The sequence below is a fragment of the Rhinatrema bivittatum genome, chromosome 6, assembly GCF_901001135.1.
Source record: "Rhinatrema bivittatum chromosome 6, aRhiBiv1.1, whole genome shotgun sequence".
Taxonomy (NCBI): Eukaryota; Metazoa; Chordata; class Amphibia; order Gymnophiona; family Rhinatrematidae; genus Rhinatrema; species Rhinatrema bivittatum.
This window is the reverse complement of record NC_042620.1, coordinates 323269055-323294712: the sequence shown is the minus strand read 5'-3', so window position 1 is coordinate 323294712 and position 25658 is coordinate 323269055. Positions and strand designations below refer to the sequence as shown.

The 25658-nt window shown below is 46.5% G+C and overlaps 1 protein-coding gene across 2 annotated transcripts; it reads left to right on the top strand.

Annotated features, from left to right (window-relative positions):
- Positions 1-137: 137 nt before the first annotated feature.
- Positions 138-25590, top strand: FAM199X (family with sequence similarity 199, X-linked). Of its 2 annotated transcripts, none has more exons than XM_029607585.1 (6): positions 138-608; positions 5383-5602; positions 15303-15452; positions 17083-17244; positions 19314-19568; positions 23028-25590. In XM_029607585.1, exons 1-6 carry the CDS (start codon positions 442-444, stop codon positions 23199-23201), a joined length of 1128 nt encoding a protein of 375 aa, XP_029463445.1. In that variant the 5' UTR covers positions 138-441; the 3' UTR covers positions 23202-25590. The 2 variants fall into 2 exon arrangements, with proteins under 2 accessions (XP_029463445.1, XP_029463446.1); XM_029607586.1 differs by lacking the exon at positions 138-608 and adding an exon at positions 1349-1491.
- The last annotated feature ends 68 nt before the right edge of the window (positions 25591-25658 follow it).

The following is a 25658-nucleotide window of genomic DNA, read 5'->3' as shown; positions in this document are numbered from 1 at the left end:
GGACTCTAATCACGTGATTCCTACGTTTCCTCGTATATGGACAATACGAGACTTGGCCGGGCGTCAGAAACAGAACGTCCGCACGTGGCGATGGGCGGAGCGCCCCCTGCTGCTCGGAGAAATTCTGTGCCTATGCGGTGGGAGTAGAAAAACAGTTTTGCCTAATTGCCAAGCAAGCAAAGCATAATCCATTCTTTACATTTATGCGAATAGTTTTAAACCCCGTAAATACTGTTTTTAAAGTAGGGAGCGCTGTTGAATAGCAGCTGTCTCGTCTTCATCCATAAGATTGGGGTGGAATCAAGGCTAGGCACTCTCTCCAGACCGCTGGGGGCGCTGCTCCGTCCCCGTCTGGCTGTGAGCCGGAAGGGCAGCGGCCGGGGTCTGTACGTGCTCCCGGATCTCTCACCGCTCTCGCTGCGTGTGCTGATCAGACGCAGCATGGCCGAAGGCCTGTATGAGAAGTTTCTGGCCCCGGAGGATCCTTTCCCGTTGCTTTCCCAGCGGGGCGGAAGCAGTGAGGAAGGCTACCTAGATGGCAGTGACTTCGGCTGCCAGCTCTCGTCTTGCCATCGGACTGACCCCTTGCACCGATTTCACACCAACAGGTAGGGCGTACGCAGCGCTGTACGGATGCACGCAGGGGACGGCCCCTGCCCCGTGGAGCTTAGTGTCTGGTCGAGACAAGATTATTGGGGAGTAGTGTGGAAATGAGTGAGGGCCGGTGGTACTGATTTCCACTTGGGGGGGCGGGGGTTAAACCATATGGCGAGGACAAAAAGCCACGAAGACAGCAGCGCCTGCAGTCCACTCAGATTTGATCGATTTTCAAAAGTTGAGTAAATGCATAACTATGAACTTATCCCCAGCAGCACTTTGTGTTCATTTGACTCTCGAAATGACAGAAAAATGTTTTGGTTTTTTTTTTGCTATTTTGATGCGGATCTCGCCCATTTGTCATTCTACTTCTGGATTTTATACTGGGGGATATTGCATGATGCATGGGCTAGAGAGAATGGGAATGACCCTCCTGCGCCCCAGTAGATTTTAACACAGGCAGCAAACCTATGCGACCCATAGACTTCTGAGATTCAGCATGGAACGTTTAATAAGGTTTAGTCTGGGAGGTAGTGCTTCTTATGAAATACTTTCTGGTTCCAGCCACCTCCCCCGTAAACAGCTGCAATCTTGTTACGCCTTGACTTTCTCCCTCCTCCCTCAGCCTCACCCTAAAGAGGCGAGCGCCCTATTGAAATTCAGATTCCCTCATTAGCACAGAGCCTCACCCTTAAGGGTTCTATGCTATTTAGGAGTGTTTTCCCTTACCTCCCCCTGCGTGCGGGCACGGAATGGTTGTAAGCGGCCAGTGACTTGTCTTAAAATAAGGCTCGGATTTACTAAGCATTTCCTCATGGAATGGGTCTAACAAGCCATGTAGATGAGGTCTTAGATGATTGACCTTACTACTGACAAGTTTGAAACTTGTGCCAGGTCAGCCAGTTTTGTCTTACCACTAGTGTGATTAATTGGATATATCTGGCTTTATCTTTTGTTGTGAATGTGTGTGTAAGTTAGTTGAGTCTTCACTTTTGCCGGGATACCACATTTTGTTTTATTTTGCTCTGCCCTCATTAGGATTCACCTTCGTAAGATGAGGTTTAGTCTCTGGCCACCCAGAAATGGACAGCCTGGGTTCTTTGCTTCTGTTTTTTTAAGTGGAGCTGAAGGATGTTTGGATATTGTGGCTGGGTCTATGGGAGGCACCCGCAACTACTCGACTTTTTTTTTTTTTTTTTTGTTTGATTCACATACAGAAAACAAAGCAATTCCGCATAGTGGGCTAAGTGTAGTTGGTGAGTACTTCCTGCAGAAGAATTGACGTGGAAAGCCACAGGGCCTCCAGGAGAAAGGGTGTTTTGTGGCAAACATGGCATTCACTTGATTTTTTTCCATTAAGGTTTTGCTACCTCCTACAGGTTTCAACAGGTTTTCAACTCTAAATGCCTGGATTTAAAGGGCATCTAAATCTTTATGGTGAACTTGAAAAGCTTAAGCTGCCTATCCACACATTCTAGTCTGGCATGTGGTTTTTACTTCCTTGCTTGGAAGGCTGTTTTTATAAAATTTTGTTGGGCCTATCAGACTGCTTCTCTGATGCCACGTTTCCAAAGATATTTCTAGCCTTGCCTATAAGTACCTTTTTTTTTCAGTTTTTATTTTATTTTTCATAGGAATTTCTCATAAGAACATAAGAAATGATATACTGGGTCAGACCAAGGGTCCATCAAGCTCAGTATCCTGTTTCCAACAGTGGCCAATCCATGACATGTACCTAGCAAGAACCCAAACATTAGATAGATCACAAGCAACTATTGCTTATTAATTACTGTCATAGCAGTTTATGGATTTAACCTCTAGGAACTTATCCAAACCTTTTTTAAACTCAGTAACAATAACTGCTGAATCCACATCTCCTTGCAATGAATTCCAGAGTTTAACTATGCGCTGAGTGAAAAATAATTTTCTTTGATTTGTTTTAAAAAAGCTACTTGATAGCTTCAGGGAGTGCCCCTGGTCCTTCTATTATCTGAGAGAGTAAATAACCGATTTACATTAACTTGTTCAAGTCCTTTCATGATTTTGTAGACTTCTATCATATCCCCCCTCAGTCGTCTCTTCTCCAAACTGAACAGCCCTAACGTTTTTAGCCTTTCCTCACAGGGCAGCTGTTCCATGCCCCTTATCATTTTAGTTGCTCTTCTCTGCACTTTCTCCAGTGCAGCTATATCCTTTTGAGATGTGGTAACCAGAATTGCACACAATAGTCAAGGTGCGGTCTCACCATGGAGCGATACAGAGGCATGATGACATGCTCAGTTTTATTTTCCATTCCCTTCCTAATAATTCCTAACATTCTGTTTGCTTTTTTGATCGCCACAGCCCACTGGGCCGACAATTTCATTGTATTATCCACTATGATTCCTAGATCTCTTTCCTGGGTGGTAACTCCTAAGATAGAACTTAACATTGTGTAACTACAGCAAGGGCTATTTTTCCCTATATACATCACCTTATTTATTTATTTAGAGATTCTTATATACCGCGGTACGTATAGATATACATCACCTCGGTTTACATTAAACATTAATATTAGCAACAGGCTTTACATAAAAGTGTTAAACAATAAGTACAAAAAATAAGTTAACAATAATAAATAGATAGGAATAAGCAACAGGCTTTACCTATTACATTTTCAAGAATAATAAAACAAATAACAGCTTAATGCTATAAGTAAATGATGTTTCAACGACCAAATATATATAATTATTGTAACTATATTCAATAATGTGTGTTTCGGTAAAAGTAATTAAACACAATCGTAGTTTAGGCTATTAGTCCGTAAGAGGCAACTTCTGGAGTCAAGTTCAAGTTAAACATGGTAAAGGAAGGGGAATGGGGAACAGAGGGAAAATCGGAGAGAACCAGTTAGAAGAAAAAACCAATAAAGGATAATTTAATGTAATGTTAGTCCATGTTCATTGATAGTATGCCTGTTCAAACAACCATGTTTTGAGGTTTTGTTTGAAACTTGTCCACGTTAAACTTCATCTGCCATTTGGAAGCCCAATCTTCCAGTCTCACAAAGTCCTCCAGCAATTCATCCCAAACCACTTGAGATTTAACTACTCTGCATAATTTTGTGTCGTCCGCAAATTTGATCACTTCACTCGTCATACCCCTTTCCGGATCATTTATAAATATATTAAAAAGCACCGATCCAAGTACAGATCCCTGAGGCACCCCACTGTTTACCTTTTTCCAGTGTGAAAACTGACCATTTAATCTTACTTTGTTTCCTGTCTTTTAACCAGCTTGCAAGCCACAAAAGGACATCAACTCCTATCCCATTACTTTTAAGTTTTCTTAGAAGCATCTCATGCGGGACTTTGTTGAATGACTTCTGGAAATCCAAATATAAACATCTACCGGTTCACCTTTGTCCACATGTTTATTCACCCCTTCAAAAAAATTTAGATTTGTGAGGCAAGACTTCCCTTGGGTAAATACATGCTGGTTGTGTCCCATCAAACCATGTCTCTGTAAATGTTTTGTGATTTTTATTCTTTATATCAGTTTCCATGATTTTTCCCAGCACTGAAGTCAGGCTCACCAGTCCATAGTTTCCTGGATCACCCCTGGAACCCTTTTTAAATATAGGGATTATATTGGCCATCTTCCAATCTTCAGGTACATTGGATGATTTTATTGATAGGTTACAGATTTTTACTAATAGTTCTGAAATTTCATTTTTTAGTACTTTCAGAACCCTGGGGTGTATACCATCCGGTCCAGGTGATTTAATACTCTTCAATCTGGCCTACCACATCTTCATTGTAATTTGGTTCAGCTGATCAGAATCATCACCCATGAACACCTTCTCTGGAACGGGTATCTCTCCAGTATCCTCTTCAATAAACACCGAAGCAAAAACATCATTTAATCTTTCCACGATGGCCTTATCTTCCCTAAGTGCCCCTTTGACCCCTTAGTCATCTAATGGTCCAGCCAACTCTCTTGCAGGCTTTCTGCTCCAATATATTTTAAAAAGTTTTTATTGTGAGTTTTTGTCTCTATGGACAACTTTTTTTTCAAATTCTCTCTTAGCCTGTCTTATCAATGTCTTACATTTAACTTGCCAATGCTTATGCTTTTTCCTATTTTCTTCTTTCCAATTTTTGAATGAAGATCTTTTGGCTAAAATAGCTTCTTTCACCTCCCCTTTTAACCATGCTGGTAATCGTTTTGCCTTCCTTCCACCTTTCTTAATGCATGGAATACATCTGGTCTGTGCTTCTAGGATGGTATTTTTTAACAATGTCCACACCAGTGTTTATTATTACAAACAAAGATGAGAGACTGTCAATGAGGGAAAGACTCTGGGTTTGCCGGCTCTGGGGAGATCCTTGGCTCTGGCTCCAGACTGCTGCACCAGCTCCAGCAGTTTGTACCAGATGCCGGGGGGGGGGGGGGGGGGGGGGGGGGGGAGGAAACTGGAAAAATAAATAAAACAGTATGGTACTGTAATCTTAATATTTTCTATTTCATATTACTGGATAATAAATATTCCAAGGTAATTATACATTTGAGTGAAAAGAAAGATGATTCCTAAAAGCTGTTTATTAAACCTGAATTGTTTTATTTTCCAATGTCCCCCTGTATGTTGCATACTCGAGGAGGAGTTACTGTTTATTAAACTGATTTTTCTCAACATTTGCCAGGTTTTGATGCCTTTTCAGTTGATTTGTAATGCAGGGTACACTGGCACCACAGTACCCAATATTCTCCGTTAACCCTCTCTGCCTGTTTGGGTGACCCTTGCAGGTGGAATCTGACATCATGCGGCACCAGCGTAGCCAGCTCGGAGTGCAGCGAAGAGCTCTTTTCCTCCGTTTCGGTCGGGGATCAGGACGACTGTTTCTCTCTGCTGGATGACCAGGAATTCACGTCTTTTGACCTGTTTCCGGAGGGCAGCGTCTGCAGTGATGTATCTTCCTCTATCAGTACTTATTGGGATTGGTCAGACAGTGAATTTGAATGGCAGGTAAGCCACACTCTGCATTCCGCTGGGTGAGATTTGATCAGTGGCTTGTGGGCTGCTTGCTGTCCAGAAGTAGGGCAGACTTGCAGTAAGCTGGGGGGTGGAGGGGCTCTAACACAAAACACCCCTGTGGCCAATGCTGGCAGTGATGTCACAAATCTGGCACGCACAGAGGCACAACGGACCATGTCTTCAGCAGTCGGGCAGCAGAAACTTGTGCAAGGAGACACTGAGAGTGTGTGTGTGTGTGTATGGGGTTGTGCTAATCGTAATTTTGATATTTATTTTCTTTATACAAAGTTATACATGGTTTTGTACTCTTTCAGTTATAATGTTATATTGTAAAGCACTATGCTGAATTAATGTTTGAATGTAAACCGAGGTGATGTTACTTATGTTACTTACGTGCCCCGGTATATAAAAAAAAAATCAGTAAATAAATAAATAATGGCCGGCCGTTGAGAGGGGGATGGGGGACAAGGGGAATGAACTATGCACTATTCCTGGCCGCTTGGGCCTTTCATGTTTCCTCCTTGCTCAGTTTTATTAGTGCATCCTTGTGTTTAAGATCAGGTACAGTATTTTTCGCTACATAAGACGCACCTAGGATTCAGAGCGGGAAAATAAAAAAAAAAAAAAAAAGGTATGTTAAACCAGCTCTGTTCCCGGGTGTCTGTGCGTCTTATGGAGCAAATTAGGGTAGGGCATAAAATGTTTTGGTTTTTTTTTTTATCCCCATTCCCCATCCCTGGTGGTCCAGCGGGGGTCCGGAGCAATCTCCTGCATTTGGGCCGACGGCTGCCAGTATTCAAAATGGCGCTGATAGCCTTTGCCCTTACTATGTCACAGGGGCTACCGGTGCCATTGGTCGGCCCCTGTCACATGGTAGGAGCATTGAATACTGGCAGCCGACGGCCCAAGTGCAGGAGATCGCTCCGGACCCCCACTGGACCACCAGGGACTTTTGGCAAGTCTTGGGGGGGGGGGGTGTCAGGAAGGTGGGGGGTTGTAGTTAATTAAATTTAAAGGGTTGGGATGGGGAATGGGGACAAAAAAACATTGGTTGTAGTTTTGTTTTTTTTTTATTTAATATTCGCTCAGTAAGACGCACAGACATTTCCCCCCCACTTTTGGGGGGAAAAAAGTGCGTCTTATGGAGCGAAAAATTCGGTATTTTGTTCTTATCAAAATGAGCGCACAGCTCGTTTCTTGAGCATTGGTGGTTCTCCATGCTTTGCCCTTGTTCTCTACAGTTTCTAATTTATTTTTCTACAGTATTAACTGTAGAGCAGAAGCAGTTAGCCTAACAAATACTCGATTTTTCCTGTTTCCTCAGCTCCTGACTTGGTACTTCTTGTGAGCATACCCGGTGGGGGGGGGGGCGTGCTAGAGTGATGTAGACTGTTTTTCAGGGTAGAGAAGCAGCATTTCCACAAAATGGACTGTGAAACGGGTGGGGGCTGGAGCTTTGCTCTTGAACTCTTGCCAGGATCTGTTGCCATGTGGTGTTTGCATCTTCCTGCTAACTCTGACTTATGGATAGGAGGAACCTAAGTCGTCTGTCCATTCTTGCTTGGTTGTAATCTCTTGCTGTTATGCTGGTTACATAAAACTGCTCGCATCTCAAAGATTGCGTTTGGAACTGGCAGGCCAGCCTATGTGGGCATGTGAGCTCCTGCCAGCTCCATCCATCACACGTAGAGCCATTTTGAGCAGGCACTGTGCTGTTTGCCATCACAAGTGTGCGGAAAGCAAGAGACTGGCACACTTCCTTTGAGCACCAAAACCTGTTTAGTGGGTCCAGGGATTCTAGCCAGGAACATCTAAAGCACCGTGTACCAAGGTTGTGTAAGTATCTATTACTGCAGCAAAGGGTGTGCCAAGGGATACCATTCAGAAGCCACATTAAACTCTGGGCACATGAAGCAGGGTTCGTTCCGGGGAGAGCTGTTGGATTTACAGACGCGGCCTGGGAGTCATAGGACCTACAGATTTTATTTTGACTTAATTAAAACTGTTTCAGTGATGTTTTATTAACAAGCTTCCAGGCTGCTCTTTGACAGTTAACATTCATGGTCTCCACTATCAAAAAGATCAACTCATTTTTAAACAGTTAATTTTTTGTGTACTGTTTTTTTTCTCTTTTTGGAAGGGTGAGTGTAGTTCCTTCAGTTGTTCAGCTCCTAGCTGCCCTCTAGCCCCTGGTGAGAGCCTTCAAAGAGCAGCTGTGAAGCACAGGTCTCCTGCCAGCCCCTCAGTGATGGGTTGCAGTGCTGCTGGGAAAATAATATTTTAGGGGCACGCAAGTCCTAAATTTCCTAGCATGTAGCAGATGGACTCAGGACTAATGGGTATAGTGTACTCCTGATAGCAGTTGCGAGACGGAGTCAATTTCAAGCTGACGTCAGCCTACATATACCCGTGCAGGAAGCTCAGCTCTTCAGTATTTCTCCGTCTCCTAAGCAGTTAGGGACTCTACACACACCTGCACAGTGTTAGAAAATCCAAACCAAAGAAGAAAGAAAACTTACCTCTACAAGACGATCCCCGCTTCTGCTCCCCCCCGTCGAGAATTCCTGAGGTGATTTCCGAGATCCCTCAGAGGTAAGCCTCTGTCCGGTAGCCAGTTCCCAGCATGGACTTAGCCCCCAGAGTGGCTGAAAGGCAGCAGGTGCGATACCGAGCACAGTGGTGAAGGTATTTTCCCTCTTTTCCCCCCCCCCCCCCCCCCCCCCTGCAGCCAGAGACCGGGAAGTGCCGAGACAAGGTAAAGTAGAAAACTTTCTTAAAGTCTCTGAGGCTCGGTTAGCTGCACAGATCGTCCTTCTGGCGTCTGTTTAATCAGGTTGAGGAGCCCCGTCCGGGCTAGACCCCGATCCGGTGCGAGGGTCCGCACACGTGGAGACTCTCCGGGGGGGGGGTCGCCATCTTGCCCGCGTGGTCATTGTCGCCATTTCCCCCCCCTTGGTCGCCGTATTGTCTGCACAACTGAGCCGTGTGCACAGCAGCAAGCCGGGTGCACAAATGACTTGTGCGCACAGCGGCGCGCACACAGGCCTGTGCGCACATCGTCGGCGCACCCGGAGCGCACAACTAAGTCTCCCGGCACGCGCACCTACGCGCACAGACGAATTTTGAGCCACTCCACGCGCACAAATCATGGCACTGCCGGCCAAGAAAGCCAAGGGACAAGCCCTCTGCCCAGCCTGCCACCTGAAAGCTGCGCAACCCGAAGTGGCCTCTGCCCTATGCCTGCAGTGTGAAGAGGCACAGGGGGAACCGATTCAAGGCCCCTCTCAGCCAGTAGAGAAATCCGGCTCCAGCAATGTTAGTACCCCGGACCTCTGTATCTCCGGCTCGGCCCCTTCTCAGGTGGGCACCTCTGGGAACTCCACTGGATTCAATATGGACCCAGGAACCTTTTCCTGGGTGGAATTCTTCAAAGGACTGCAAACCTTTGTCCAGGCACAATCAGTACCGCCTGCGACACAGCCACAGTTCCACCAGAAGTGCAAGACCTTCCAAGCCCCTCTCTGATCCCCTGAGACGTATCCCAGCCAGGCAGAAGCCTCCCGCTAGGGGACACGGACACCTCGATGGAAGAGCCTGACTCCCTGGAGGAAGGGGAAATTCCTCCAGGGATGGAACCATACCAAACCATGATCCGGTTCTTCTCCAAAGGCAAGTTACCAGATCTCATGTCTCTGAGCCTGAAGACGCTGGCCATTCCTGGTGCAAGTACCACAGCGGAGCCAAAGACGAACCCAGTTTTGGTCTGTCTCCATCAGGCCTCATGCTGCAGGCCGTACAATAACTGATTGACCTGGAATGGAATGCCCCGGAGGCCAGCTTCAAAGGAGGATGGGCCCTAGAAGCCCTATACCCCCTGGAACCCATGGCCAAAGAACTCCTAGGGTTCCCAAAGGTGGACGCCATGGTCTGTGCTATCTCAAAGCGCACTACCATCCCAGTCGAAGGAGGAGCGGCACTCAAGGATGCCCAGGACAGATGTTAGGAATCCATCCTTAAACAGTCATTTGATGTCGCAGCAATGACCCTGCAGATTGCCTCCTGCTGCGCCGTTGTGACATGTGCCTGCTTGCTCCTCTTCAAGGACACAACCACTTCCGCCAAGACATTAGAACTGGCGATATCTTTCCTCACGGATACGACCTTTGATTTGGTGTCACCTCAGCAGGTGCGTCTCATCCATAGTGGCAGCCAGAAGGCAACTATGGCTCCGAAATTGGTCAGCCGACATGATCTCCAAGATGAAACTCACGAGAGTGCCTTTTAAAGGATCCCTCCTGTTCAGAAGCGAACTGGAGAAGTTAGCCAACAAATGGGGCGAATCTCCAGTACCCCGGTTACCGGAGGACAGGAACAAAAGAACCCAGCGCTCCTCTCCCCGAAAAACCAAGGGCAGAGGAGCCCAGCGTTTTAGACTGTTCAAAAACACATACCAAGCACCTCACCCCGCAGCCAGGGCCCAGTCCTTTTGGAACAGACACAACAAGAGGGGAGCAGGTACAGGCCCCGGCCGCACCCCACAATGAGAATCAACAGACCCATCCACAGGAAGAAGCAATAGGGGGCAGACTTACCCTCTTCTACCAAAGATGGGCCGAGATAACGGACAAGTGGGTCCTAACCATCATTCGAGAGGGGTACTATCTGGACTTCCACAGCATCCCTCCAGACAAATTTGTGAGATCACCGTGCCACTCCCTCTCCAAGAGGACGGCAGTGGAAACCACACTGACAAAACTACTCAGCCTAAAGGCGATAACCTCGGTGCCCATGCACCAACAAAATACTGGTCACTATTCCATCTATTTTATCGTCCCCAAGAAGGAGGGAACATTCTGCCCCATCCTGGACCTCAAGACCATCAATCGGTACCTGAGGGTACCGCACTTCCGCATGGAAACCCTACGCTCAGTCATAAGGGCAGTACAATCGGGAGAATTCCTGACTTCACTGGATCTATCCGAAGCCTATCTCCACATCCCAGTCCACCACGACCATCAGCGCTTCCTACGCTTCACGATACTGGACCATCATTAGCAGTTCCGGGTGCTTCCCTTCAGACTAGCTACTGCTTCTCGGACGTTCACCAAAATTTTGGTGGTAGTGGCGGCGACACTGAGGAAAGAAGGTATCTGGATGATTGGCTGATCAGGGCAAAATCTCCAGAGGAAAGTTACCAGGCGACCACCAGAGTCAATAATCTATTGCAGAATCTCGGGTGGGTCATGAATACAGCCAAGAGCTGCCTGCAGCCCTCCCAATTGCTAGAGTACCTGGGAGTCTGGTTCGACACCAAACAAGACAGGGTTGTTCTTCCCCCTACAGGGAGAAGGAAACTGATGGACCAATTGCGAAAACTGTTGAACTATGCTCGCCCCAAGGTATGGGACTACCTCCAAATTCTCAATCTCATGACATCAACCTAAGAAGTCGTCCCATGGGCAAGGGCCCACATGTGCCCACTACAACATTCCTTACTGTCACGATGGAACCCGATGTCCCAGAACGACTCCGTTCGCCTCCAGCTACTGGCAGAGGTTCGGATTCAGCTCCAATGGTGGCTACAGGAAGACCATCTGAGCAAGGGAGTAAGACTATCCCCACTGACCTGGATCTTGCTCACCACGGATGCGAGAATGGGGAGCCCACTGCCAGGAACTGATGGCCCAGGAGCAATGGGACAAGAAAGAGTTGGGATGGAACATAAACTGACTGGAAGCTCGAGCTGTCATTGCCCGACTGCAATTCAGTCAAAGACTCCGGGGTGAATCTCTGAGTCATGTCGGACAACGCCACAACATTTGCCTACATCAACCGCCAGGGAGAAACCAGAAGCCAACAGGTGTCCCTGGAAATAGATCCCCTTATGGTGTGGGGGCGGAAGCAAACCTGGAAGGGATCTCAGCCACCCACATTGCGGGAAAAGACAACGTCACTGCGGACTACCTCAGCAGAGAGAGCCTAGACCCAGTGAATGGATGCTGTCAACCATAGCCTTCCAGTTGATAGTAAACCGCTGGGGAACCCCAGCCATGGATCTTCTGGCAAACCGATCCAACACCCAAGTTCCCACTTTCTTCAGCCGTAGACGAGAACCGCAATCCCGGGGAATCAACGCCCTCATCCAGACCTGGCCACAAGAAGTCCTGCTGTATGCTTTTCCTCTATGGCCACTACTGGGCAGGATCATCCGCAAGATAGAACACAAGGGGCTAGTACTTCTAGTGGCACCGGACTGGCCAAGAAGGCCATGGTACGCAGACATGCGAAGACTCCTTGCGGGGAACCCTCTGTGCCTACCTCCACACAGGGTCCTTCTCTGGCAAGGACCGATCCTCCACGAAGACCCAACTCGTTTCTCTCTTATGGTCTGGCCATTGAGAGGACTCGCCTGAAGAAGAGCGGATACTCTTGGGCAGTGATTGACACCTTGCTCCGAGCACGCAAGTTCCCCATGTATCTAGCTTACATACGAATATGGAGACTATTCGAAGCCTGGTGTGAGGACCGCAAGATCCTTCCATGGTCGGTCAAATTCCCCCATGATTCTGGAATTTCTGCAGGATGGCTTGAAGAAGGGGTTGTCCCTCAAGGTTCACGTGGCTGCGCTGGCCTGCTTCAGAGCCAAAGTGGATGGCATCAGTCTACCAAACCATCCAGATGTTTCCCACTTCCTGAGAGGGGTCAAACAAATCTGACCAACCTTAAAGTGGCCGGTGCCCCTATGGAACCTCAATCTGGTACTAGACTTCCTAGCGGGAGCTTCCTTCAGACCTACTCGTGGTCTGTCACTACGGCTACTGACCTTGAAGACTGCATTCCTAGTGGCAATATGTTCAGCCCATCGCATCTCTGAGCTTCAAGCCCTATCCTGTCAAGAACTGTTCCTCAGGTTCACACCGGGATCCATACAACTATGCACAGTTCCCTCCTTTCTTTCGAAGGTGGTTTCTCAATTTCATCTAAACCAAACCATATCTCTACCATCTCCAGACGAACATAAGGACTTGGAAGACTCACGCTGTCTTCGCCACCTAAACGTCGGCAGACTCCTAGTCCGATACCTGGAAAGATTGGAATCCGTACGAAAGACGGACCACCTATTCGTCTGCAGCAGGCAGAAACAAGGGGAAGCAGCCTCGTGGGGAACCATAGCCTGCTGGATCAAAGAAGTAATCAAGGTGGCCTACGTAGAGGCAGGGAAGCTTCTGCCTCTACAAATCAAGGCCCATTCTACAAGGCCCAGGCAGTGTCCTGGGCAGAAACCAAGATGCTGTCACCTGCCGATATCTGTCGGACGGTGACGTGGTCCTCCATACATACCTCCTCCAGGTTCTACCGCCTGGATGTCCAGGCCCGGGAGGACACATCATTTGCAAGGGCAGAACTAAGTGGGCCATGGGCAGCCTCCCACCCGGTTCGGGAGTAGCTTTTGTACATCCCATTGGTCCTGAGTCCATCTGCTACACACTAGGAAATGGAAAATTAATTACCTGATAATTTCGTTTTCCTTAGTGTAGACAGATGGACTCTGCATCCAGCCCACGGCTGCCCCACAATCGGGAAAACCTTGGGGGGACAATCCCCGAGAGCAAGATAAGCACGGATAAACCAGGTATTACCCCTAGTTCAAGATACCCATAGTTACTGGGTGTCGGCGTTTTTTCGGTTGAGTGCACTGGCAATCTCCAATTTGAAATTAGTTGAACCAGTCCTAGTTAATTAAGTTAATCAAGTTATTAAAACACACATATTTCCACAATTGCTTTTCGAGGAGAATACTGAAGAGCAGAGCTGCCTGCACAGGTATATGTAGGCTGACGTCAGCTTGAAATCTGACTCCGTCTCCCAACTGCTATCAGGAGTACACTATACACATTGGTCCTGAGTCCATCTGTCTACACTAAGGAAAACGAAATTCAGGTAAGTAATTTCTCCATTACTTAAAAAAACCACTTCATACTAGACTTATTTTCCTATGTGATGTATGAATGACACTAGAGTTGGGTTTGCTAGCCAGAGGCGCTGCGTTAAGCTCTTCCCCCAGACTTCTGTAGTTAGACATTGGCACAAAATGTCTCATGACTGTCTGTCCGATCATTGGAAGCCCTCCCTCCAGTTAAAAGTTCATTCCTGCTCAGCTTTGGTGACCGTTTGGGTTCTGTAATGCTTTTTTTGTGGGGGAGCTGAGCCTAATTTCGGAGGCACACTGCTATAATCACTCTAGAGAGTTTTTGAGCATCTGCTTCTGAGCACTTAGTTGCCAGTTTCCCAGAAATGGCTCCTCTGAGCGTCTCGGAGTAACCACAAGTGTGCCTTCTCCTCTTGACACCAGTTTTGGCTGAAGCTGCAGCTCCTCTGGCCAGCACAGGAAAGGTTCATGCAGACGGGGTGCTCCTGGTTCAGGAACTGAGATGTTTTCCATTGCAATTTTTTTCCTTATTTGCATAAAATTTGTTTTCAGAAAATGTTGCTGGCGAATTGTTTTGATTCCCTAAATAGATTTGCGATCTGATTTAACATGGTATTTGATCTATATATGTTTTATTTGTTTTTGTATTCCACCTATAACAGAGAAACCATGCTAGACAGTTTACAGCAAGACGTAAACAATAATATAAATACAATTGTCATAATGGCTAAATAAAACATATTACAACATCATCAGCAAGTTAAAACAGCACATTAATTCAGGGAAAAGCCAACTGAATGTAGTGAGCTTTCAACATTTTCCTAAAGCACTTGTAGTCAACAGTATCCCTAAGCTCTAAGGGTAATGCATCCCACAAAGAAGGGCCTGTCTATGTATTCTTTTCTCTTTTATTTGTGTCTGTGTCTTAACTCTTTCCTGCTCTGTCTTTGTAGTGAGATCCTTGGTGTGCACACTAGTACTATTATCACTGGTTGGCTGCTAGGGGGTGCTTCTCGCTAGCACTGCTAGGGTTCAAAGCCTTTCTTTTCCAGGTGTTGAATGCGTTGTCTTTACTGTAAAAACTTCCAAACCAGTATTTAAACTGAAATATTGGGGGGAGGAGATAGGAGGGGCAGGACTCAATAATGGAGTTTAATGTGCTGTTGGAAACGCGATGCTGGGCTTGATGGACCCCCTGATCTGACCCAGCATGGCAATTTCTTGTGTTCTTATGTTTTTAAATGTTGTACTGAAACAAATTCAAAGCTTGAACTTACTGAACTTGCTTAATATTACATTGGCATCGACTCATTGTACTAATGAATTTTGTTAAACAATTTTTAGAAGTGTAACATTTTTTTTCATGGGTAAATCAAAGCTTGGGAAAGTTCACATCTCTGCCCAGGAGCAGCAGTGGACGCCTGATGGCCCAGGGAATACGTGGCTCTGTGCACTCACCGCTAGGCCCTACATTCCACTGATTGCCTATTTAGAGGACAAAAGCAAAGCAGCATTTCAGCTTGCCAGGTTGCACTACCACAAGCAGCACATGAGTCTGCTTTGTGTGTTTGTGAGCGGAACCAATGGACAAGTTAGTGCCGGATAAAGCCTGTGGCTTGTGATAGCCGATACCAGCTTGAAGGTCGGATTCGTTCTGTGTAACGCAGGTCAGGTTCTCGTAGACTGCTGTTAATGTTGCTGATTTGGTTTCACCCATGTATCTCTTTTTATTTTCTTCTTTTTCCCCTGTACCTGGACTAGTTGCCCAGCAGCGATATTGCCAGCAGCAGCGATGTGCTTTCCGATGTCATCCCCAGCATTCCCAGCTCCCCTTCTCTGCTGTCAAAAAAGAAAAGCAAGCACAGAAACCTGGATGAGCTCCCATGGAGCGCGATGACCAATGATGAACAGGTAATGGGGGCTTTGCACTCAGTTTTGTGAAATTCATTGGAGATAGGGAGGCAAGGGGATTACGGACATCATTCCCTCTAATTTTTGAAAGGCTACGTGTGCAACAATTTTCTTTTGTGTAACCTTTTAGAAGCCGTGTTCAAATTTGTGCACTATGTGCCAGTATAATGCAAATAACAGGGGGATTTCATGTGTGTACTACACGCACAGCTTAGAGGGAACAGTACATGGGAATGGCTGGGACTCTTCTGTCAATCATTTTGTGCATTTGCCTGGTAGGGAGTCCCTGTTAGCCTGGGACTTCTAAACAGAAAGTATAGAATTCCTTAGCTCAGGATAAACCTGCCATCTGAGCTTAAAATTATGATTTGCTCTTGTCAATGCCCTCCCTGTTTGTTATTCTTTAAAGCTTTTCTTTCAGACAGACGCCAGGCAGTCGCAGCACCCAAACCTGAAGTGGGTCTTATTCCAATCCCCGTCTGTGCTTAGATGCCTCATGACAGCTTCTAATTGAAGGGGGTGGGGAAATGGGAATGAAGGGGAAACATTTATTGCTATTGGTGCCAGTAGTAGCTGAGCAAACTAAGGCACAGAGGCTTAATGTAACCTTGTGCAAGGTCAGAGTTAGGAGTTAGTGGTGACGGCTGAGGGGGGATATGATAGAGGTCTTTCAAATCATTTGAGGTCTTGAACGAGTAGATGTGAATCGGTTATTTACTCTTTCGGATAATAGAAGGACTAGGGGGCACTCCATGAAGTTAGAAAGTAGCACATTTAAGACTAATCGAAGAAAATTCTTTTTCACTCAACGCACAATAAAGCTCTGGAATTTGTTGCCAGAGAATGTGGTTAGTGCAGTTAGTGTAGCTGGGTTCAAAAAAGGTTTGGATAAGTTCTTGGAGGAGAAGTCCATTAATGGCTATTAATCAAGTTGCCTTAGGGAATGGCCTCTGCTATTAATTGCATCAGTAGCATGGGATCTTCTTGGTGTTTGGGTACTTGCCAGATTCTTGTGGCCTGGTTTGGCCTCTGTTGGAAACAGGATGCTGGGCTTGATGGACTCTTGGTCTGACCCAGCATGGCCATTTCTTATGTTCTTATGTGACAGTGCTAGGGCTCCAATTAAAGAATCTCTGACTCTTGGTCCCCAGTGGGGACCAAGAGTCAGAGATTCTTGGTCCCAGTGGGGACCAAGACAGCAGGGGCACTCCCAATGGGAGTGCCCCTGCTTTCCTCGTACATAACTCTCTATTACAGTGGTTCCCAGCCAGTCGGATTTTCATGAATATGCATGAGAGGAAATTTGCATGTTATGGAGGCAGTGCATGCACATTTTCTCCCATGCATATTTATTGTGGATATCCTGAAAACCCAACTTGCTTGGGGGGGGGTCCCCAGGACAGGGTTGGGAACCACTGCTCTATTAAAATGTAAATCAAATAAAAAGGAGCAATTTCCTTTCGGACCACAATGAACTTAGACTGTTCCTGTGGAAAGTAGCATCTATTTTCTAATGTAAAAGTTTCCGAGCCTGGCCTGCCTCACATTTTGGCACAGAGTGTCTGCTCTGACCCTTGATGGCTCATCCACGGGGAGTGGGTTTGTAATGCATTGCCTTTTCACATTTTAGGTTGAATATATCGAATACCTGAGTCGGAAAGTCAGTACAGAGATGGGTCTCCGCGAGCAGCTTGACATCATTAAAATCATCGATCCCACCGCTCAGATCTCTCCTACAGACAGCGAGTTCATCATTGAACTGAATTGTCTGACAGATGAAAAATTAAAACAGGTGGGTTAAAAAGTGGCACTTTTTTTTTTTTTTCTGGAGATAAAAAGATTTTATGGCTTTGCTCTGTGTATGTGCGTGTCTTTTTGTATTTTTCTCTATAATGGGAGCCAAGGTACTCCTGAATGTAGTGAGCAGTTACATTCACTTCTGCTCCCTCAAACCGCCCCAATGCCACTCTCTCAGCAATGAGCTTGGAAGTGCAGAGCACTCAGTGGGCCTCAGAAGGGATGAGTGGCACAAAGCTGCTCCCACACAGCACTTTCTGTGTCTGAGTGTAAAATCAGCATTTCCAACATTGTCTGCTGATTTCCGCGCTCTTCTCCTGCTACCCGAGGACCACGCATTCCCTACAGCCTCCATCTTGGCTTTGCAGCCAGCTCTGGGTTCGGACTTTATACCTTATGGCGTTTTAAGTGGCCTTTTTTTCTGTATATGGGGCTGTGAGGTAGTGCTGTCCTCATTAAGCTCTTTGGGGGTGGGGATTTAATTTTTTCTCTTTCCTCGATATGAGGTGTGACACACAGGCATGGTTTTATTTCCCCTCTGTGGTCCATTGTTAACAGATCACAATCCAGTTCAGTGGCTTAAGTCACCAAGGCATTCCAGTCAGACATGTGAGGCTTTAAATACAAGCTAGCATAGCTCCAATCGGCAAAAATAAAAACAACCTCTTTGCCTAGAGCCTGAGCATTTAAACCCCCTGCAGCTAGCTGCCATGGACATAAAATGGAGATTCCCCAACCAGTGTGTAGGCTCTTGCTTTTGTGCAGACTCTGGCTTTCTGATGACATCTGTATTAGCCTTTCTGCTTCTCTGCCATGTCTGGGTTTTTTTTTTCTCTGTTCCCCAGTTTCCCTAATTACTTTCATCTGGTTTACCAAATCAGACTCCCTTGAACTACACCTCCCAGTAACCTTTGCCCAAGAATGACATTATTTCCTTTCTGGTTTCTGTAACCTCTAGAGCCCCCTCTAGTGGCCGCCTGCTTGAAATTGAGCAAAATGAATAGTACGGCATTTTTCTTTAATGGCAAAAGAAGACAATCTCTCCTTAAGTTCCCAGTATCCAATTCCAAATTAACTGGATTTTCTTGAAAATGGTACATTGAAATTTTTAGGCTGCCTCTAGCAGTATAACACCTGAAAACTAAACACCGAGTATATGTTATGTCTGCATGGTTCCAGCCAACATTGCTTAATATTACAGATGAATATTATAGATGTTCTAAGCGCTTTTCCCATAGACTTGAAAATAGGAAAAATCATTCAGTATTATCAGGCCCTTTGTAAGATAATGCCTGCTTTCCTGTTTGTGTTTATTACAGGCTTGTGACTTTTCTAGCTCTCTAGTATTTTGGTAATGCTGTCATTTTTTCCCCAGCTAATGTTTTACCCACTTCCCCCCGCCCCCCTCTCATTTGTAAAGTCAAAGCCAGCTGCACATGGAATTCAGTGGTAGTACGGAACGGCAGTACCTCTTCAAGATGTACCGTGTGTCATGTGCAGAATCCTTACCTGTTTAACAGTGGGATCCTCTGTGCATGTGAGGAGGTTCTGGGCAGAGGGAGCGAGGAGGATAGGGAGGAGAGAATTTTAGCATTTGTAACATGAACTGTCTCTTTAGAGGACTAGTTGCACAAACTGTGGGCGTGCATCCTGCGATTGACACTTTTTTATGAAAGCCTTGCTGTACAGTAAGACTGCCGTAGTGAGTGGTGAGGTGGTTATGAAGAGGTTTATAGTGCACAAAAGGGACTAATTCCAGTTTGTGTCAAAAATTTGGTAATTTTCTAAATTTTTATTGTAGAATTTTAGTTTAGTTTTTTTTTTTTTTGGGGGGGGGGGATGTGTCATTGTAACTGAGCAACTACCCAAGCAGTAAAACAGATGGTTAAAACATTGCCATTCCTTCCCATAAAACTGTTTGCAGAGCACCCGGCAGATTTTTTTTCTCTGCCAAGGACTTGGCGCAACATGCTTTGCAGTGAAGCTGCCGCTGTTTGTTTTATCTTGTGATTTTTTATTTTTTTTTTTGTATTTCCCTGCCCCCCCCCCCCCCCCAATCCTCAGGTGAGAAATTACATCAGGGAGCACGGTCCGCGTTCACGGCCCACTCGTGACAGCTGGAAAAGAAGCGGCCACAGCTGTGCGAGCGCCAGTGGAGTGAGTGGCGCCAGCAGCAGCGCCAGCATGGTCAGCACGGCGAGCAGCAGCAACGGCTCCAGCGCTGGCAACTCTGCCTCCAACTCCAGCGCCAACATGAGCCGAGCCCACAGCGACAGCAACCTGTCTGCCAGTGCCGCGGAGAGGATCCGGGATTCAAAGGTAAACGCACCCGCCCACTCCCTGATCTGTGGGGAGCACGTTAGATGAGTGTTTTACTTCTGCTGATCAGAATCCTGTTGAGTGGTAGGCATTGCATGCATCTATGCATGTTACACGTATATAGTATTTGTTCTTTTTTATGGCATGGATTTTCATCCTGTTCTGTGGCTCCGCTGCATGTTCCTCCTTAAAACAGGAGCGAGAAGCTTGCTAGCTTAGATTAATAAAACAGTTGTTCTTATAAGTTTACATACCCCTGGCAGAATTTGTAAGATGTGTAGCATTTTAAGAAATCATGAGTGATCAGACAAAACACGTCTCTTATTTTTAATGTTTTTCAAATTAAACTTGTGCATCACAGAATAGCGCAATCATTAAACAAACCATAGCAATAAGGGAAATAATAAAATGGTCCTGTTCAAGACTTTGCATTCCCTTGAATGTTTGGGCTGATAATATACACTCAAGTGGATACACACAGGTTGAGATGGCAATGAAGGATAGGTGTCCACATCTTTCCTAGCGTGTAGCCAGATGGACTTGGGACCAATGGGTTATGTGCTCTTCTGCTAGCAGATGGGAGACGACTCAGATTTCAAGCTGACGTCATCCTGGGTACATATACTCCTGCACTGACATCACTTCCTCAGTATCGCTCCGTCTCCTAAGCAGATGCGGACACTACACCACACACAAGAATAGTGTTAACATTTACAGCAAAGAAGAAACCTAAGGGTCCCTCCCCCAGTCGAATTCCTGAGGTGATTTCCGAGATCCCTCGGAGGTGAGCCTGGGTCCGGCAGCCGGTTCCCGGCATGGACTTAGCCCCCAGGGTGGCTGATAGGTTGCGGATGCAGAATCGAGCGTGGCGGTGAAGGTATTGCCCTCTCCCCCCGCAGCTGGAGACCGCCTGGCACGCAACCGGTAAGCGCCGAAACCAGGTAAGGTAAAAATATTGTAACTGAGGTCTCCGGTCTCCAGAGCTCGGTTTGCCATACCGATCGTTTCTTCTGGTGAGGGTTAAAGGGACACCAATTGGGTTGAGCAGCTTGACTTGGGCTTAGCCCCGATCCGGTGCAAGGGTCCACACACGAGACCCTTGGGGGGGGGGCGCCATGTTGCGAGCGGGGTCGTTGGTGCCATACTCCCTCCTCGACCGGCGGTAGGCACGGGGCAGGCTGGGTGGCCAATATTCTCGCACGCATAGCTGCGTACACAGCGACACGCACAAACTGAAACGTGCGCACAACTTTTGCACATGGCACACGCAATTGAGCTAGTTCTACTAGTCTCCCCGGGCTGGCCAAGATGACCATGGTACGCAGACATGCGAAGACTACTTGCGGGGAACCCTCTGTGCCTACCTTCACACAGGGACCTTCTCCAGCAGGGCCCGATCCTCCACGAAGATCCGTCTCGATTCTCGCTTACGGTCTGGTCCTTGAGAGGACTAGCCTGAAGAAGCGCGGTTACTCGAAGGTCGTGATTGACACCCTGCTCCGTGCACGCAAGTTCTCCACATCCCTGTCTTTTATATACGGATCTGGAGAGTATTCAAAGCCTGGTGTGAGGACTGCGGGACAGCCAAAATTCCCATGCTCCTGGAATTCCTGCAGGATGGGATGAAGAAGGGGTTGTCACTCAACTCCCTCAAAGTCCAAGTTGCCGCACTAACCTGCTTCAGAGCCGAAGTGGATGGTATCAGACTATCAACTCATCCAGATGTATCCCGCTTTCTGAAAGGGGTTAAACAACTCCGACCACCCCTAAAGTGGCCGGTGCCTCTATGGAACCTCAATCTAGTACTAGACTTCCTAGCTGGGATCTCCTTAAGACCAACATGCGGTCTGTCACTACACCTCTTAACTTTAAAGACTGCGTTCTTGGTGGCAATATGTTCAGCTCATCGCTTCTCCGAACTTCAGGCACTATCCTGTCGGGAACCGTTCCTTAGGTTCACATCTGGAACCATACAACTGCGCACTGTCCCCTCCTTACGAAAAGTGGTTTCCCAGTTTCACATGAACCAAACCATCTCGCTACCATCTCCAGATGATCATAAGGACTCTGAAGACTCATGCCTTCTTCGCCATTTGAATGTCTTCAGACTTCTGGTCCGATACCTAGAAAGATCAGAACCTGTGCGCAAAACAGATCATCTGTTAGTTCTTCACAGCGGGAAGAAACAAGGGGAAGTGGCATCGCGGGCAACCATAGCCCGCTGGATCAAATAAGTAATCAAGGCAGCCTACATAGAGGCAGGAAAGTCCTTACCTCTACAGGTTAACGCTCATTCTACGAGAGCCCAGGCAGTCTCCTGGGTGGAAACCAAGCTGCTGTCGCCAGCAGAGATCTGTTGGGCGGCGACATGGTCCTCCATACATACCTTCTCCAGGTTCTACTGCCTAGATGTTCAGGCCAGGGAGGACACAGCTCTCGCAAGGGCAGTACTAAGTGGGCCACCGGCAGCCTCCCACCCTGTTCGGGAGTAGCTTTTGACATCCCATTTGCCCTGAGTCCATCTGGCTGCACGCTAGGAAATGGAGAAATTACCTGATAATTTTTTTTTCCTTAGTGTAGACAGATGGACTCAGCATCCCGCCCACGGCTGCCCCGGAAAAGGGAGAAACTTGGATGGCAAACCTCGACACTAAACAAATACGGGTAAGCCACGGCCTTCCCCTAGTTCAAGACACCCACAGTTATCCGGTGTTGGCGTTAATCGGTTGAGTTCACTGGCGATCTCCAGTTGGGAAATCAGTTGAACCAGTCAAGTTTTAATCAAGTTTAAGCAAGTTACTTAAGCAAACGATATAACCACATTGGTTTTTCGAAGACAATATTGAGGAAGTGAGGCCAGTGCAGGTGTATATGTACCCAGGAAGAAGTCAGATTTGAAATCTGACTCCGTCTCCCATCTGCTAGCAGAAGAGCACAATACCCATTGGTCCTGAGTCCATCTGTCTACACTAAGGAAAACAAAATTATCAGGTAAGTAATTTCTCCATTACAGATTCTGCCCAGGGGTATGTACATTTATGATTACAACTGTAAATGCTTAAGTTACATCTGGTGATGTTTCATTCTGCCATTCTAACACTCTGTGTGAGGGGCAGATAAATGATTAGCCACTGATACTTGCTTTTTCTAGGCCTCAAAAAGCAGTCTTGATGTCCTGTGCTTTATTTTTCCCCAACTCTGTTTAAAATTGGCAGTTGCAAACTCTGAGGAGATCAGCAGCTAGGAGAAAATTCTTTGCCCTTTGTGGAAGGACTCTGCGGGTGGGGGGTGTCTTATGGCTGTCCCTAAATCTAAACGTTTAGCTTTAACAGCATATAATTTCAGAAGGCAGAGGATGGGGTGTGCTGCATCGATGGTAGCTTATCCCCGGCGCATCGGGAGTGGTGCGGGATACGTGCTAGAATTAATTTGTGCCATTATTTGTCTCCACTATGACAGAAGCGTTCCAAGCAGCGGAAGCTACAGCAGAAAGCCTTGCGGAAGAGACAGCTGAAGGAGCAGAGACAGGCACGCAAGGAGAGACTGAGCGGCTTGTTCCTGAATGAGGAAGTGCTGTCCTTGAAAGTGACGGAGGAGGACCCTGAAGGGGCTGATGTGGACGTGTTGATGTGACAGGGTGAATTCAGCAGTGTTCTTGCTAAGCTTTAGTTTTGGTTAGGATGCTCGTTGAAGACCTGCACGCCATCTTGTTCCATTTGATGGGGGTTTTTCTTTAATTTTTTCCTCCCGTTTCTGTGCCGTCAGCAGTCTCTCTGCGGCTGCTTCCCCTTCTCTGACAAGTGTGTCCAGGCAGCTCAAAAGGCCTTCACCAGGCTCGGGATGGAAGGGGGCACCTCCTCCTCCAGTACACGCCCTTAGCACTACTGGTTGATCACCACGATCCTCCTCCCAGAGCACAACCCCTTCCATAGTCAACCTGGATTGCACTTTCTTGCACTGTGACCTGATCCATGGACAGGTCTGTTTGTATTATTTTTCATTTCTTTATTGACAGAGAAAAATCATCATTGTAACTGTATAAGGAAAAATCAAAACTGTTTATCCGTAATTTGAAAAGGAATACATATGGGCAGGAAATGTTTTCTAGTTGTCAAACAGAAGTGAGGGGCAAAGGTCTTGGTACTTCTGTCAGCGCTTGCAAGGCTAGTTGGAGCGCCTGGCCTTTCCCAGAACATCTCTTGCTGGACTGGGAGCAGTAGCAGTAACGTAGTACGTTCTGCTGTTCCTTTTTTTTGGCTATGCTTTAAAGAGACCCTTCCATCTTAGATGGAGTAGCTAGATTGAAACACAGACCTTGGGGACAGAGAAGATTCTCGGACATATATAAATTGAATTGATGAAATACAAGTAAAATTAGTTCCTATTAAATCTTGAGGCTTTCTTTCTGATGTCACACCTGTGGTTGCCGGGTAACCTGCTACTCTGCCTACCTGGAGGCCTTAGCGGGAGGGCAAGGCCCCCTGATAGGCAGGGCCTAGTCGGTGAGGACAGAAGAATATTTTTATCACCTACCAAAGCCCAGATTTAGGAGAAAATAGGTTTTACTTTTGAAAGTGATTTTCTTTGTGAGTGCATACGTCTAGACCTAGAGCTGTGCACCAGGGAGCAGCTTTATGGTCTCGCTAGTCCAAGTCAGCTAGGCTAAAGTGCCTCTTTAACTAAATCCAGCAATGAAAGTATTCACCCAGGCCCGCTTCAAGCTGGCTTTGGCAGTTCTGAATGATTTCAAAGTCTCCCTGAAACAGTGGGACTGGCAAGACAAGTCCAGCAGAAACATTGATAGACACGGGCAGGAAACTCTTTCAAGTGAGGGGGCGATGGCCTTGACGCTTTTGTCAGCTTACAGGGCTAGTTTGAGTGCCTATCCTTGCCATCCCCATGTTGCACAGTATAACACCCCTTTGTGCTTTATTGGTGAAATCTATTTCTTCAACTCTGGTTTTTTTTTTGTTTTTTTGCAATTTTGAAACTCCCTATATCACCTTTTTTTTTTTTTTTTAAGGCCCTCATCTATGCTTTCTTGCAGCTGCTTTGGTGGGAAATACATTGGGTCTCCAGTGGTGGTAACCAACTTTGTAAATCATACAGAAACTTGCGTGCACATGTAGCTTATGACTGCCTTAATGTTTGGCCAAGTTAGGGTTTGGAGGTGGCCACAGAACCAGATAAGGACTGCAAAGCCCATCTAGCCCGCCTAGACCTGATGCAATAATGCAGAACTGCATTATTATCTGCTTTTGAGTTGTTCCACTAGTATTTAGGTTTCTTTATTGAATGATATTTTATTGATGGTGCCAGTTTGGTTCTGTTTAAGGAATGTATTTCCTGTGCAGTAGTCTGTACCATATGGATAGCATTGCCCTCTAGTGTAACAATTAAAGAACAAACTTCTAATATACCAAACTATAAACCACAATAGAATGTTATTTTTAGATCAGCCCTGATTTAGGTTAAAACATCTTAATGCTGGCCTGCTTTCCCCTGTAACAAAATCTAAGTCTCTGGAGTCTCTTCCAAACCTATAACCTACAAATTAGCACTATTCTTGGGCTAAATGTGTGTAAATATATCTGAAGATATATTGCACGCATCCTGAAAATAGAGAAATGTAACTACAGAAAAAGACCATAAAGCCCATCCAATCTGTTCAGCTCTACAATCCCTACCGCTCTCTTGGAGATCCCCTGTGCTTGTCCCATGCTGTCGTGAATTCAGATACCGTTTTTCTCTCTACCACATTCACTGGAAGGCTATTCCAGGCATCCACCACCCTTTCTGTAAAGAGAGAGATTACTCCTCAGTCTACCCCCTTTTATCCTCATCGCATGACCCCTCGTTCCAGAGCCTCCTTTTCGTTGGAAGAGCCCCACCTCCCTTGCATGGGTACTGCTAGGTATTTAAATGTCTATCATATCTCACCTTTCCTCTAGAGTTTATATGTTTATCTTTCCCAATAGCCTTCACAGTGGAGACCACTGACCATTTTAGTAGCCGCCCTCTGGACCGACTCCATCCTGTTTATATCCTTTTGAAGGTGCAGTCTCCAGAAATGTACACAGTATCCCAAGT